We start from the raw sequence: 13900 nt of genomic DNA, 5'->3' as shown, positions 1-13900 counted from the left end.
ATAAGCATGCAGCCCTTTATTTAGTTTCTCAAAGTCTCTGCTTATAGTTCTGTATATTACATGACTGTGTTATACAAATACAGTTATTTACAAAAACATTCTAGCTGCTGTGCAAACTTGTTGCTCTTGAAAAAGGTATGGATAGTTCCATTTCTGCCCATCCCAATATATATTTTTAAAGCATGCATAAAAACTAACTTTGGTGTGGGAAAACTACTCTCTGTGCTGTCACATACAGTATTTTTATGTCTATTTACATATTTACAGAAGTTTGTCAGTTTACAGAACAGTACAGAAGCGTACACTTTAAAGTCTGCAATGTTAGGCGGTGTCAGTTGCCAGGTCTGAGAAAACCAAGGAAGGGGGTTTTAAAAAAGGAAAACCAGAAAGCAATGCAAAGAAAGGAAACTAGCTTGTTTGGGCTGGCAAATTATTACACATAATTTTCACGGCAGTGCAATTGGTTCAATACATTGCTTTCTACATGTGTCCCGGGGTTGGCCAGCGAGAAGTTCATTGGCTTATTGTCTAGCATACTACTTTCAAATGTACAATGCTATAGTATCAAAATGTTTTGGCAAAAAACATCTCGAAAGGAACCATGAAGTTTTGACAAAAATAGAAATCTGTAATAAAGCTAAATAACACTAAAATAAAAGGAAATATTATAGTATCTGTTTTACAATTTGTATAGTCACACTTGTGTATTTCTCTGTTCACTTCTAGTCTCCATAATGAAAAATATTTTTATATAAAACATACTAAAATTTTGGAATCATACATGGTTTACATGCCGAATACACTTTTTCCTGTCTCACACGCACCCTTTGCTCTCGCCACACTTGCTTTCGGTAACACATGCTCACTTCATTTAACAGTACTGAATGAATATAGATGGTGAACACTGTGGAATTACAACAGCAACGAAGTAAAAAACAAAACAAAACAAGCTTTACTAAAATCGATCAATCCAATATTTAGCACATACTTAGCATTAAGCCTCAAATAGTACAGCAATATGTTACATTCTCCGGTGAAAACAGTTGAGGACTATTAAAATTTTTTTGAATCTTTAAATGCAACTCCAACTTGTGCCTAATAGGATTTGGCCTTTAAGAGGTTTCCTTTGCTGTGGATGGGGTGGCTTTGCTTGAACTTCCATTCTGTGCCTTGTAGCTGGTGAGGCTAGGAGTGTGGATGGTCCTGATGCTCTTGGCACCTTGATTCAGTGAAGTGGGGGAGGCGGGGGAGGGGGGGGAGGAGGAGCAGGAGGAAGGGGCTGCTCGGCCATTTGGAGTCTGCAGTGAGAATGAAAGATGGTGACCTTTACCTGTGTGAGTGGGGCTCTGAAACTTTAAGGAGCCATTAGAGACAGAGGGGATGAGGGAGGCAGAGGGAGCAGATCGTCCTGTTTGGGGGCTGAGAGGGTTAGAAGTAACCGATGGTTTAGAAGCAGTTGGATTAGGGGAGTTAGAGCTGTCGCCACTAGCAGAGGGCAGAGAACTGCTTTTCCCAGAGCTGGGAGAAAGGGCTGGAATCTTAGAAGCAGGTAAGGAGGGGAAAGTAGGCTTACAGTCCCCACCAGCTTTCTTAGCACTTCCATTAGCCTGCAAATAAAGATGGTGGGAGACAGTTTGTCAGAAAGCTGGTAACACGATCATTCCACAGGGTCTGGCAACATAGCCCTTCTGAGAATAATTAAATAAAAGACACCAAAACAAATCACATCAGTGCAAGGCCTGAGCTAAGTCTTGTTGTGCTGTACTGGACCTGGTAAATACCCCCAAAGTACAGAGCCAAGGATGTGCAGAACAGGAGAAAAGAAGACCACTTCCCAGTGCCGGGTCAGCCATGCGTCTGGGTTATTATTGGGGTGGGGGTGGGGCACGGTGACGGAGAGTTAATGTGCCTCTGATGCAATGCAGTCGACATATATGTTAGTACAGGTGAGTTTCAGGACAGTTGAACAACAGGTCTGTCTGGCTGGGTTTCTCAAGGTGTTCTGATGAACCACTACATTCACCAAAGAAAAGCCAACTGGCGTGGCAGCTTGTGTTAATGGCTAAACTTTGGAGTCACACAGCAAAAGATGTTTTATTGCAAGCATGCAAAAGCGTGGTGAAAAGTTCAACAAAGATTTTTAGACTTTCTTCATGCCCCCAGATCCTGGAAGTCTACATAAACCATAGCTTACAGAGAAAACACAATATTTGGTATAAACTAAGTCAGTGACTTGCTTCTTAACTGTAAGAGTGTCCATCCAAAATTGGGTTTTAAGGTAAAACTACCTGACGATATTGGCGGGGATCCTGCAGTTTGGTCTGCTTGCCGGGTTTGTCCAGGCTCCCGGGTCTACTCTTGGAGCTCATGGGGACTGGCATCCTGCTTGTCTGTGGGGTCCCGCTGGAGGCCTGTGGGGAAGAACAGAGAAGGGGAAAGAGAAGAAGCACGTGAGTGGATTATTGGTGAGGCTGCCCCACGGTGTGCAGAGAAGCTCGACATGAGAAGCCACAGCCCTCCATGCAGGACAGATCTAGGACACGGACGTCAGAAGACACCACTGGGGTTAATTCCAAGAATCAAACAGAATAAACTGCTCCACTACCGATCAAACAGATTTTAATGTGAGTGTCAGAGCAATCATTTCAACGGCAAATGGATGACCCAGCATCCTTGCATGTACCCAACACCAATCAGCAACAGAGGTAAACAGAATCAATTAGCTGTTAGACACCTAGTTATTGTTGTTTTGAAGGTGAGGGAGACAGTGTGAGAGAAAGGTATCCAGGCGAACAGACAAAAAATAAATGAGCCACCTGAAAGGAAGCAAGTAAATCACAAGACATCTTTTGCTAATGGTGATTATGGCAGATTTAAGAAAGCAGCTGGATCTTTTCATTTTCCGCCAGACCAAGGTACCTTACGTGAAGCTGAAGGTATTGATGAGGGGAGCTCTAGGGCAGTGGGAGCTTCTTCCAGAACTAGCAAGGAACGGGGAGAGGCCTCCCGGGCTATGTGGGATGAGCTTGCAACAGAATCTCTGTTGGAAGAACATGAGGTATCAACTAGGGCTTTTGGGCTCATTTCACTGATTGTATTTTCAAGCTGTTTGATGGTCTGCTCCAGGCTGTCTAATGTTCTGTAGGTATTTTTTCTAATCTCATCAGTTCTTGAAATGGGAGATGTGCTGTCTAAGATGGGCTGCTCTTGTCTCTTGAGCCTATTTTCGGGCGAGTCTTCAGGTTGAGAAGACCTAGTAATTTCGAATCGCTTGGCTTCTTTGTGCTGTTTCAAAGTGCCGTCCTCTTCCTCCTCTTCGTAGACGACCACCTGCAAAGTCTTCTTCCCTGTTTTGGTTCCTGTGCGAATGGCTTGAGTGAGAGCGGCAAGCTGCTTTTTAGGGAATTTGAACTTAAACTTTTTCTTGGGGCTTTCATATTGGTCATATGTCACGTCACACTTGCTATCTGAACTTGGAGAATCTGCTTGGCTGCATGTGGTCGGCTCCGTCTCATTCATGTCCTGTCTTCCTGATACTTTGGTGCCTTCTAAGAGGAGGTGTGGCGGCAGTCGACTCTCAGCCTTCAGTCCTGATCCGGGGCTGCCTGGCACAACCTTATGAGGCTTTTGGGAGGTGTTATTCTGGACCAAAGCATCTCCATTTTCTTCTTCTTCCTCCTCCTCTATCTTTTCCTCTGTCATCATTTTCTCTAATTCCTCATCGCATTCCTCAAATATGGTTGAAAGTCTCTTATATGCAGACCGGATATCCATGGGTTCATCAAAAATGATGATGACTGGTTTCTTGTCCAGGCAGACAACTGGCGCTTCAGTTTCAGCCCCTTCTTGTTGGGGAGTCGTCTCTTTTTTGGCATCAATATTCACTGTCTGCACATCTTCTCCCTTTTTGCTCACTATATCTCGGACCTCCCCACTGGAAAGAACCTGGACCGCAGTTCTGGTAATCATGAAGGCAATGTTGTCTGTGGGTGCACTTTCTTCACTGGGAGAACTTAGGGTTGACTCTCTGTCCTCATTAGGCTTCACATTAGCAGGCCAAGCTCCCTTGTGTCTCAGCACAACTTGGCCACACTCTGTCACAGGAACCTCTCGATCTTGAGTTTTGATATCACAGGTACTCAATTCAGCTGATCTAGTGGGAGAGAGCTGGTGACACTTCTCTGTGTTTTCTTGGTCTTGCTGACTCATCTCTTTTGTCTTCACATAATTCATCTTCTGACTCTCAGTGTCAGAGGCAGGGTCCTGCAGTCCTGAGATTTTAGGCCCTTTGCTTATTTCATCTTCTAGTGAACTAATACCAGGGAAACTGGAATTGGTCTTAGACACATTTTTCTGGGCATAGTTTCTGCTGTCTCTAAGTAAACTCTTATTGGATATGGGATTTTCCTTCATTAAGATGTCAGTTTTATACTCTGATGTTCTTGAGGCATCAGAAATACTGTTCTCCATTCCTCTTTCCCACATAGGATGGTCACCAGGTGTAAAAGCCCCTGCGATAACCTGGGAGGTAGGGTGGAGGAAGGAAATCACACACATTAATCAGAAATGGATCTGCAAAGGAAGGTCGTTAATCTGCATGGGATCAGTTGCAACACAGATCTGGGGAACTCACCTTTCGGGATTCCACTTGGGGGCCATTTGCATATTCAACCTCAGATTTCTGTATGTCTTCATGGAAAAATTCCAAGTTCTGGTAGAATAGTGTAGGACATGTTACTCCACAAAACCACATCCCCCCAAAGTGGACTATAACTAAATTGTTCCTTCAATTACACTTCCAAAACATGCGGGCCAAGCACATTTGTTACACACCAGTCCAAAGCCTATATAGCTCTGTTTACCTTGGGCTGTTTTGTTCGCCAACTTCCAAAAATGCCCTGTGTTTGCATAGGATGAAAATCTCAATTAGCAAAATATTTCAAGAATTCCAGATTTGGTGGGGGAGAAGTTAAGACAACAAAGGGAATGATTTTGCATGAACATGTCCTCTTTTCACATCTGAGAGTAAGCTTAGCAGAAGCTGAACCCAGGACGGCATGGCACCGCAGAAGGCGCCGGACACCAGCAGGCAGAAGGCTCCGATTCTGATGCGGGTCTGCCACTTAATGGCGCTACTTTCGGCCCGTCACTCCACTTCTCTGGGCCTCGTTTTCTGGCCTATCAACTGAGACACTAGACTGGGAGATTTTTCAGGTTTCTACCAGCTAGTTATTGCAGTCCTATCAGTTTTGTCTATGAAAAGTGTCCCACAAGGACATCTGCATTGGTTGGGCATGGTACTTTGAGATGAAAAAAACATTCTTTTTCAAATAACAGATTGAATGTACTCGCAGTTTGCACTTGCACTTGCCAAGGCAACTGTCAAAATAGCCTTCAAACTAATCCTACCAAGAAGAGCAAATCCAAATTCAGTGCCATAATGCTGCTAAAATATCACCTAAACATTTAGAAAACAGATATTTGATGCTAATGCGGTGACCAGAACATCAGATTTTATTCTCTATGTTCTGTGATTCAGAGCAAAGATACACTTCTGAGGCTTGTACCAAGATCCAGAGCAGCAGAGCCGAGCGGCGGGACCGGCAGTGGAGAGCGCTCCCGGCGAAGCACGCCCTTCCCCTGGGGCTGCGTCACTGCTGGGGCTCTCACAATGCCACTAACACTAGCCAAGCCCTGTCACTTCCAGGGCCCTGCTGTCCTTTCTTCTTGCTGCAGAAGCCCAAGAGAAGAGGTGGTTTTAGCAGGGTGGTATACAATCCCAAGAAGGCGGTTTGGTTCACAGCAATGACCAAGACAAAGCACAATAACACAGGCCCTGCCAGAGTCAACCCAGAGCAAGCCTACCGCCCTGGTTAAAAATGGAAAGAATGTTCGTACACATTTAAGGAATAACACACAAACAACAAAGTCACCATTAATCACACGAAAGAGCGCACAAGACAGGAGGAGCGTTAGCCAGCCAGCAGCGCCAGTACAACGCCCCTCACCTCCATGAGGCCCCCAAATGAGTGCAATGAGTCAGCGGCTGCAGTCGAACAACACAGCATCTTCTGTGGGATTTTAAATGTAGATGATCAAACAACTAATACATAAAGTAAAAAGTTTTAAGAAGAAAAATAAGTGAGGTTTGGGCCTAAAGTTTCCATTCCAACTATGGGGTCAGCATGTTAGGGCCTGAGTGGGAATTTGCCCTCAAGTCAGGGAAGGAGCTGGGATGTAATCCAGTGGTGATGCCGGCACAGCGGACGTCCTGCTGGCCCCGTGTGCCCGTGTGTAGCCTGGCCTCAGCTCTGACTGGTCAGGGCCCATGTCACACCCATCATCAGATATTTGCAATGCTGCCATGTGAGACGTGTATTTTAAAACAGATGTAGCAGCAGGAATAATACTCCCCTGGAAAGTCACTAAGATAAAAATGTGAGGTGTAGTTTTCCCATGACCTACCACTGTTATCACTGGGCTAGAAAAAAAAATGGATGTATCTAAGAAAGTGCATTAACTTTGTTCAGAATAACTTGGTCACAACTGTCATGTAATCTCCCAATGATGTCTTAGTCAGTCAAGACTGCATGAAAGGTAATTAAGCTTCACTCATATCTATTTATGGGCCCTGAGATTTGGATCGTTCAGACAACTGGTGAAGCAGGCTCAATATGCATACAGGCAATAAACCAAAGTCAGAGACACAATTATAGGGAAAGTGCATAAAAGTCAAGGACTAGGCTAATGCTTCATGATGATAGGAGAAACATTTTAAGAAAACATTTGAGTTACAGAAAAGTAGATGAATAGCTCAGGAAGAGGTTAAATAATGACAACAGTTTGTGAACAAGTCTGATACTCATGTTGTATATAATACTCATAACAAGTCTGATACTGATGTTAGGAAGTAGATCAACCTATTGAGTGTAATTATCCAGAATAAGCACCTGTGGTTAAACCCAGTTTGGGGCACTCAGTACACACCTGCTTATTATTATCTGAGGGACCTCTGATTAAGTTAAAGAGAGCGATGGGATAAGGATTTCTAATCACTGGGCAAAAATTTCATGCAACTTTCTAGCCAATTAGCAAAATTCTACAGTGATTGTCTCCAGAGGGATCTTCGAGAAGCTCCCAGATCCCAGTGTTTTAGACAACAGTCATGCTGGCCCGAATACGCCATGTCATTCAAACCTGCTGAGGCCTTCTGTGACCTGCTTTTAATGAGGCCACAGAAGGAAACTCAGGAGACTGAAAAGTAATATATTTCCAATGTGATCTCATGGATTCTATTAGTAGGAGGTTTTCTTCATGAGAAAGATTTATCAACAATAATCTCATAACCTTCCATGGTGCACCGAGAGATCTCTGGTCGCCTGGTTAACGGCTTCATGTGTCAGACGCCTTTCACACAGGGCTCTGCGGTGGCTGTGAGCAAGGGAGGCACAAGCCAGCCTTGTTCGCACAGACCCCGCTGGGAGCTGGGAGCTGGGAGCTGGGAGCTGGGAGCTGGGAGCTGGGAGCCCCAGGACTGCTGTGTTAGGATGACTGCGGATTGTGTTCGGCTCCCTCACTGAACTTACTTACACATGGACTGAGGTACCCATTTAGAGTAGCAATTGGGCTAGCAAATATGTTTGACTTTATTTAAGGGAAGCTAGAACCTCTCATTTCTGAAATAAATAGAAGTTCTGGTGAAAAAAGGGCTTGAGATGGTCATGATAAGCTTTCTCTCCTGAAATTTGGAGAGAGGCTTCATTCAAATCAGATGGCTCTATACCCCAAAACCATGAAAGCTCTAGGTTTAACTTAATGTTGAAGTTTAAACATTCAGGCTCATGTCCTTTGCCTAAAATACCTAGGTAATGACAATGAACTTTGTTCTGGAGCCTGAATATCTGTTTTGAGGCCACTTGAATGCCACAAAGTATATTAGCACTAAAACTATACTGAACATACTCCCTTGGAAGGTACACTTGGAGATTTGTAATACTTAAGGAAATTCTGTTTAGCATTTAAAAATATGTGTGCAAATACATATGTGCACGTTTCCATGAGGATCCAGCTGTGGGTGGCGGCAGGCAGGGGCTCTGCCCTGCGTTTTCTGCCTGGAATCGAAGGCTTTCACCTATTTTTAATGTAGACATTTTTGGTCCAGGAAACATAGCAAAAGTGCTGTTCCTTCCTTCCTTTCTTTTTTTCTTTCCTTTTCTTTTGAAGAGTCATTCTAGAAAATCTTGAAAGGTGTATATTCTTTACTTTGGAGAGATAATGGCTCAGTTATGCACATGCTATCATACCTTGTATATAAGGAACAACATGTCTGCTCAGAAAAGCTCAGCCAGTCATCTCTAAACCCAAAGCTGTGTCTCCTTTAGCTTTTTCTGTCTGTCTGTCTATCTGTGTGTGTGTTTGTTTAAGGTGAGAGAAAAAATAGAGGGTACAGAAGAACAAGCGCAGGAGCGGTGTTAGTGTCAGAGCAAGGAAAGAAGGGCTGTCTGCCCGCGTGGCCAGCGTGTGGTTGCCACGTTACCTTCTTCTCCTTGGGTGAGACTGTGGCCCCCGGCCTACTGTCTTTAACGTGACTGTCAGCCCTGGACGGCTCAGCATGACTGTTTGAATTTACATCCATAAAGGAACACTTCTGGAATGCCTAAGGAATTAAAATACTGAGGTTAATAGGATTCCAAGTGTAAGGAGGAGGAAGGAGGGCACAGGCAGGAAGTCGACACAGAGGTGTGCAGCCCCCAGCTAGTCCCTGCATGCAGGTCGCACCAGGCCAGGGCGTCAGCGCCTTGACAACCTGCTCCCCTCTTGGCCTCAGGCCTGCAGAGTGGGGGGGACGGGTGGAGCCTGGGGCAAAGGTGGCCTGATTTCTGGGCTGCACCAGGATAAGAGGGCACAGCCCCCTGAAGAGAGCACCCTCTCTTCCTCTTTCCAGGGTGAACTTAGTTTGCACTTAGTACGGATTCTTGTTCTGACCCTTTAAAAATATTGAATACATAAATGAATTAAAACAAAGAGCTATCTTTTCTTTCTTCTTTTTTTTTAACAAGACTCATTTTTTTAAAAAATTGAAACTATAAACAAAAAGGGCACAAGATATTGTAAACCTTTAAACTTTAAAAATAGTTATCCTTATCAATTCATTGTCTGGACTGGTAACAGGTAGTCCATGCTCTGAGGTGTTCGGAGGCTCATTTAGAGTCAAGTGATGCTCTTCAGCACTCTGAGTGGCCTCGGAGCTGCCGGAGCCCTAGGCTTGTCTCTGAAAGCTTCCTAGTTACAGGATTACGGCCCTTATTACAGGAGCGCGCACCAACTCCTGTGAACACTGAGTCAGGAAGGCCAGTCTCAGGCGGAGAGAAAGCTCAGGCTGTGTCTACAGGGCAGAAAGGGAGTGACAGTGTGATGGTGAGAGGCAGAGAGACAAAAACCCAAGAACCCAAGTTTCTTGAAATCAGAGGTTTTTTTTAACATATCCTGGTTTAAAAAAATACTATTATCCAGGGCTCACCTGAAGAATAATTAAGCCAGAATCTTAAGGCTGTAGGACTTTAAAAAAAGTCTCTATGTAATTCTAATGTGCAACCAGGACTAAAAACCACCTATCAAATGAGTCATCTCAGATAATCCTTTCATATTTCCTTAATGTCATATTGCCATTTGGAAATAACCACAGGCAGAAAGAAGAACCCTTGCCATCTCCAAGTGAATATTTCAGCGCTGGTCCTAAAATAAGAACGGAGCTAGTGCCTGGGACTCTCCCCAGCCTGCCTTTCCACGCTTTGCTGAGTCCCTGTTCCCCCCACACCAGCCTCCTCGCTGGCCCCGGAGTTGCCCAGGGCCCCACTCACTAAGACCACCCACCACTGGTGGACCCTGGACTCTGTCAGAGCCTGTGGTTTCTAATAGTGCCTGTTGACACGGAGCAGGAATGTTGTCCTGCGAACATACTCAGGAGACTTTAGCTGCTCCTTGACCTGCCTGGGGTTTGCAGGAGGAAGCCTGTAGAACCAGAGCCATTGGCCAACTTTCTGATGCAGCAGGTTTGGTTCTTACTCCAGCAGGATGGCTAACAGGGTTTGGTTAAGGTTATAGTACTTCATTCACCACTATTACCTAACCACCAATAGTAAAGCAAGAAGCCAGATACTTTGCTTTTGTAAAGTTCTCAGTTAAATTTCTAAGTTGCAGCTTAAAGCATCGAAGATGTTCAGACTTCAATGGAGGGCAATATTCTCAAGGGATGGGCTCCAAGTGGCTGGAACAAATAAGTTACTTTTCTTAGGAGGCTGGTGCAGGATTATTCATAAGCCTAAAAGTCTCTACTTCTTTGTTTATCAGTAATTGTTCACCTTGTACAGATTTAAAATGATCTAGTGCTCTGTCAGCCATTTGAACCAAACTGGGTCATGATCAGTTCACACCCTAAATTTCAGGACAGATGCTACAATGAATGGCCCCAGACTCTGTATACACATCTTAGCACATGCCAATCCCCAGCGACAAGTAGCCTTGACATGTCAGTGTCAACGGCCAGAGGGTCCTCTCTGGATAAATGAGTAATGGATGTGTCCATGCTCTCAAATGCCCTGTGAGTTAATAAATCTGTGATTCCTATGAAGGCAATTCTCCAGCCATACAAGAACCCTATAAATAGTCCAACTGGTGGAGGGGAGGTCCCAGTCTAGTCTGTGAGGTTTAGTGAGGCTCAGAAGGCTTGTGCATGTGACTGTCAACCAGCTGCTCTGTATTCCCTAGAAAATCCAAGCAAGCTGCTTGGTAACCCCTCTTTGGCAGGGGTTACCATGGAAAGCACAGCAGGACAGAAGCAGTGGAAATGACAGGGTTTGAAAGTTCTCCTGGTTCCAAATGAGGAATGCAGATCCTCAGGCCTGCACAAAACTGCAGGAACCCGGGTGAAGCGGTAACATGTTTTGGAGCCCTGGGAGAGTTGTGGTCTACCACCTGAAGAGCAATAATCCTGTAATAAGCATGGGCTGAAATGCAACAGTAGAAACAGACTTTGGTCTAAGACTTACGTGTATGTCTTTGATGAGTTAAGCTCTTAAAACATATTTCTAGGGCAGATTCACATCCATGATTTGAATGTGGGATCAAATTTGGGTCCCCATCTTTAATCCTATGAGTAGACTGTGGTATTAGTTTAAAAATCTAAAAATAAATAATAATTTCTTAACTGGTCAAGGAAAATGGGAAATAAGACACTTGAGCCTTTCAGAATATGAAAGGCTCCTACTGGGGAAGTAGTTTGTGAAAAGATGAAACTGACATTGACTGGGAACCTGGTGTGGAGGCAAGGAGGCCGAATGACTCGGCGCCAGTCATTCTAAATACTGACACCACATGACGGGACCCCACCTGGAGGGGGATTTCATCAGTCCTTATCAAGAAAAGATGATGGCTGGTGTTTCTGATGTCCTTTTAATTGTTTTTGAAATGAAACAGAGACTATGAAGACTGAAAGAAAGGAAAGTAAATTCTACCAGCCAGGGCTAAGAAAGACTACAGTTGATTTTTTTGTGTAGACTTTCAGTTGCTTTTGTGAAATGGTCGTTCCTTATACACATCTTAAAGGTGCCCTGAGAGCCCAGTGGAGGTCAAGGCCAGAAGACGTTTCAGGGTTTGGGGCTCTTTGCCAGCCTTCTCTAGCTAAGGAGTCTGTAAGCGACGTGGTCAGCATCTCTGATGGGAAGGGCAAGGAGCCCTAGCCAGTCACTTCACCACATACCTGGAGTTCTGCCATGATTTTGTCTCCTTCTTCCTCCTCCTCCTCATCCTTTGAGGAACAGGTCCAGGCAGAAGCAGGCTCCTCTGCTGGGCATTTTGTGGCTCTAGCCTGTGAGCTTGGTCCGGCATCTTCACTGCTAGCCTATGGAGGATTCAAACCACAGGTATTGGCTTAACACCCCCAGGTAATGACAAACAGAGGGAGAGTGCAGGAAGACCTCGTGTTCCCTCACTGCCTAGTAAGCTGGTTTCCTAGCTCTTCAACGGGAGCTGAATGGCTGTTTTGACCACTTGCAGTGAGTTTCAGTTTTTGTTTATGCAAGCTACCATTTTGGTGAATGGATTGAAGAATTGTAATACAACTGTAATTCCTCAATATTCTGTGCCTTTATGAAGGGACCTCCCATACTCTTTCTCCTTGAAACTTGAATTTCATGTTGAACATAAAAGACAAATTGGCCAAGTACAAGCTAAAGCTCACTGAACATCTTTCTGTATGGACCCCACAACTGTGTTAGCTAACCTCAGTTATCTTTGTAAGGTGGTCTTTTTTTTTTTTTTGCTTCACTCTCTATCCTTATTGTCAATCTTACGATGACCTACTGGGGAAGTAGTTTGTGATTTGTATTTCACGTAGTTGCAGCTAAAAGTCAAGTAAGGATAAAACCTGTGGTGCTGAGTCTAGCCCAGTAACACTGGCTGATGTTTTTCCATCTGTGGTACTTCCTGGTGGTCTAGTTTATTTGATTCTGGGCTTCTCTTCTCTGCCTCACTCCTTTTTATGTTCTAAATAAGAATAGAGATGACCTTGTCTAAGAGGATCATCCAAACCCAGAGACCAGTTTACCAGGGCTTAACCCATCTGACCTTAGTGGTGACGTTCTCCTTCCTGCTGGTGTAGACCACGTCGCCAGACCTGGTGGTGGTCAGCCCTGATCCTGGCAGGTAGCTCCGTCTCGGGGGCGGGGGAGGAGGCGGTGGGGACTTACCCCCCAGCTTGTCCAAGTCCTGTTCTGAATTTGGAGAGTCTTCTGGAAAAAAAAGTATATCTTTGCATAATAGTCTCTTTTCAAGATGATGCCCAGAAAAATTCCACTGTAATTCCATAAAATTGATGCATTCTAACTTTAAAAATTTCTCTATTCTCTCTATATTACAAAAATTAAAGCTATAAGCCCTGCAGCCCAACTGGCTTGAAATCCCGGAAAGACCTAACTCAAGTTACTTAACCTTTCTCTGCCTTGATTCCCTTACCTGTTAAATGACTGTTGTAATGATATCCCCTCCACTGGGGTGCTGTGAGGATTAAGTGATTTGATACACATAAACCACTTAGAACAGTGCCTACTGGCTTATTATAAGTGTTATGCAAGTATTAGCTGTCACTATTAAACAAAAAAGCTGAGTGTTACTTGGAGACATGAAAGATCAGACGTGAAGGCAAATCCAGAGCCCACTGCATGGCCTCCAAAGCCTTCATGCCCCTAGTTTAGTCGACCGCCTCTGCAGGAAGGATTCAGACGGGTGTGTGAGAGTGGAAGGGGGCCAAGGAAGGGACAGAGGAAGCCAGGAAGCCAATGGGAACAGAGAGCAGAATCAGGGGAAAAGTAGATTTTGGGGGTCATGGTTATGGGCTTGGAAAAGGCTTGCTGCTAAGGAAAGGAGACAGCAAATGCAGTAAAGAGAATTATAAAGTAGCATCGACATCATAGAGTAGGAGATTCAGATATCTGCTCAGCTTTCCTCAGAAAACTCGGAAAATGGCAATTCTTAATCAAAACTCAAAGAGCCTCTTTCCTGTCCTCGATCAACCTTCCTCTCACTTCAGCCCTTTACAAACACTCTAGCCAACAGCTCCTGAAAGCCTGGATTTCCCCAACTCTCCCAAGGGACTGCCGTGCTTGTCTCTTCTGAGACAGCGTTCCTTAGAAAACTGCTTGAGGAGTTCCCATTTGAAGCTGTGGTAACTTGGGTATGTCATCGGAGTGGCATGCTCGTGATTATTTGTAGTGGGCAGGTCCTGTCCCATGTGTGAGGTGCTGGGTTACAGGACTCCAGCAGCATCAGGCCATGTGGCTGGTGTCCATGCCAGCAGTCTGGGCTCAAGGTGGTTACCTGCACCCTGGGTCCCTCTAGGGACTGG

At 44.7% G+C, this 13900-nt stretch overlaps 1 protein-coding gene across 16 annotated transcripts in view; it reads right to left on the bottom strand.

Moving 5' to 3' along the window:
* KIAA1217 (KIAA1217 ortholog) overlaps positions 1 to 13900 on the bottom strand; it is a 316988-nt gene continuing 303088 nt past the window's right edge. For 7 of the 16 annotated variants that reach the window (XM_053654767.1, XM_053654770.1, XM_053654774.1 and 4 more), the window contains 8 exons: positions 12625 to 12788; positions 11759 to 11899; positions 8537 to 8656; positions 6009 to 6071; positions 4634 to 4711; positions 2920 to 4521; positions 2289 to 2411; positions 1 to 1607 (listed from right to left, as the gene is read on the bottom strand). In XM_053654767.1, coding sequence (XP_053510742.1) covers positions 1113 to 1607; positions 2289 to 2411; positions 2920 to 4521; positions 4634 to 4711; positions 6009 to 6071; positions 8537 to 8656; positions 11759 to 11899; positions 12625 to 12788 — 2786 coding nt within the window. In that variant the 3' untranslated portion in view covers positions 1 to 1112. The other 9 variants (XM_053654769.1, XM_053654771.1, XM_053654768.1 and 6 more) reach the window with 8 other exon arrangements.

The sequence above is a fragment of the Artibeus jamaicensis genome, unplaced genomic scaffold (assembly GCF_021234435.1).
Source record: "Artibeus jamaicensis isolate MK-2021 breed Jamaican fruit bat unplaced genomic scaffold, CSHL_Jam_final contig_867, whole genome shotgun sequence".
Classification (NCBI taxonomy): domain Eukaryota; kingdom Metazoa; phylum Chordata; class Mammalia; order Chiroptera; family Phyllostomidae; genus Artibeus; species Artibeus jamaicensis.
This window is presented reverse-complemented; position numbering and strand designations above follow the sequence as displayed.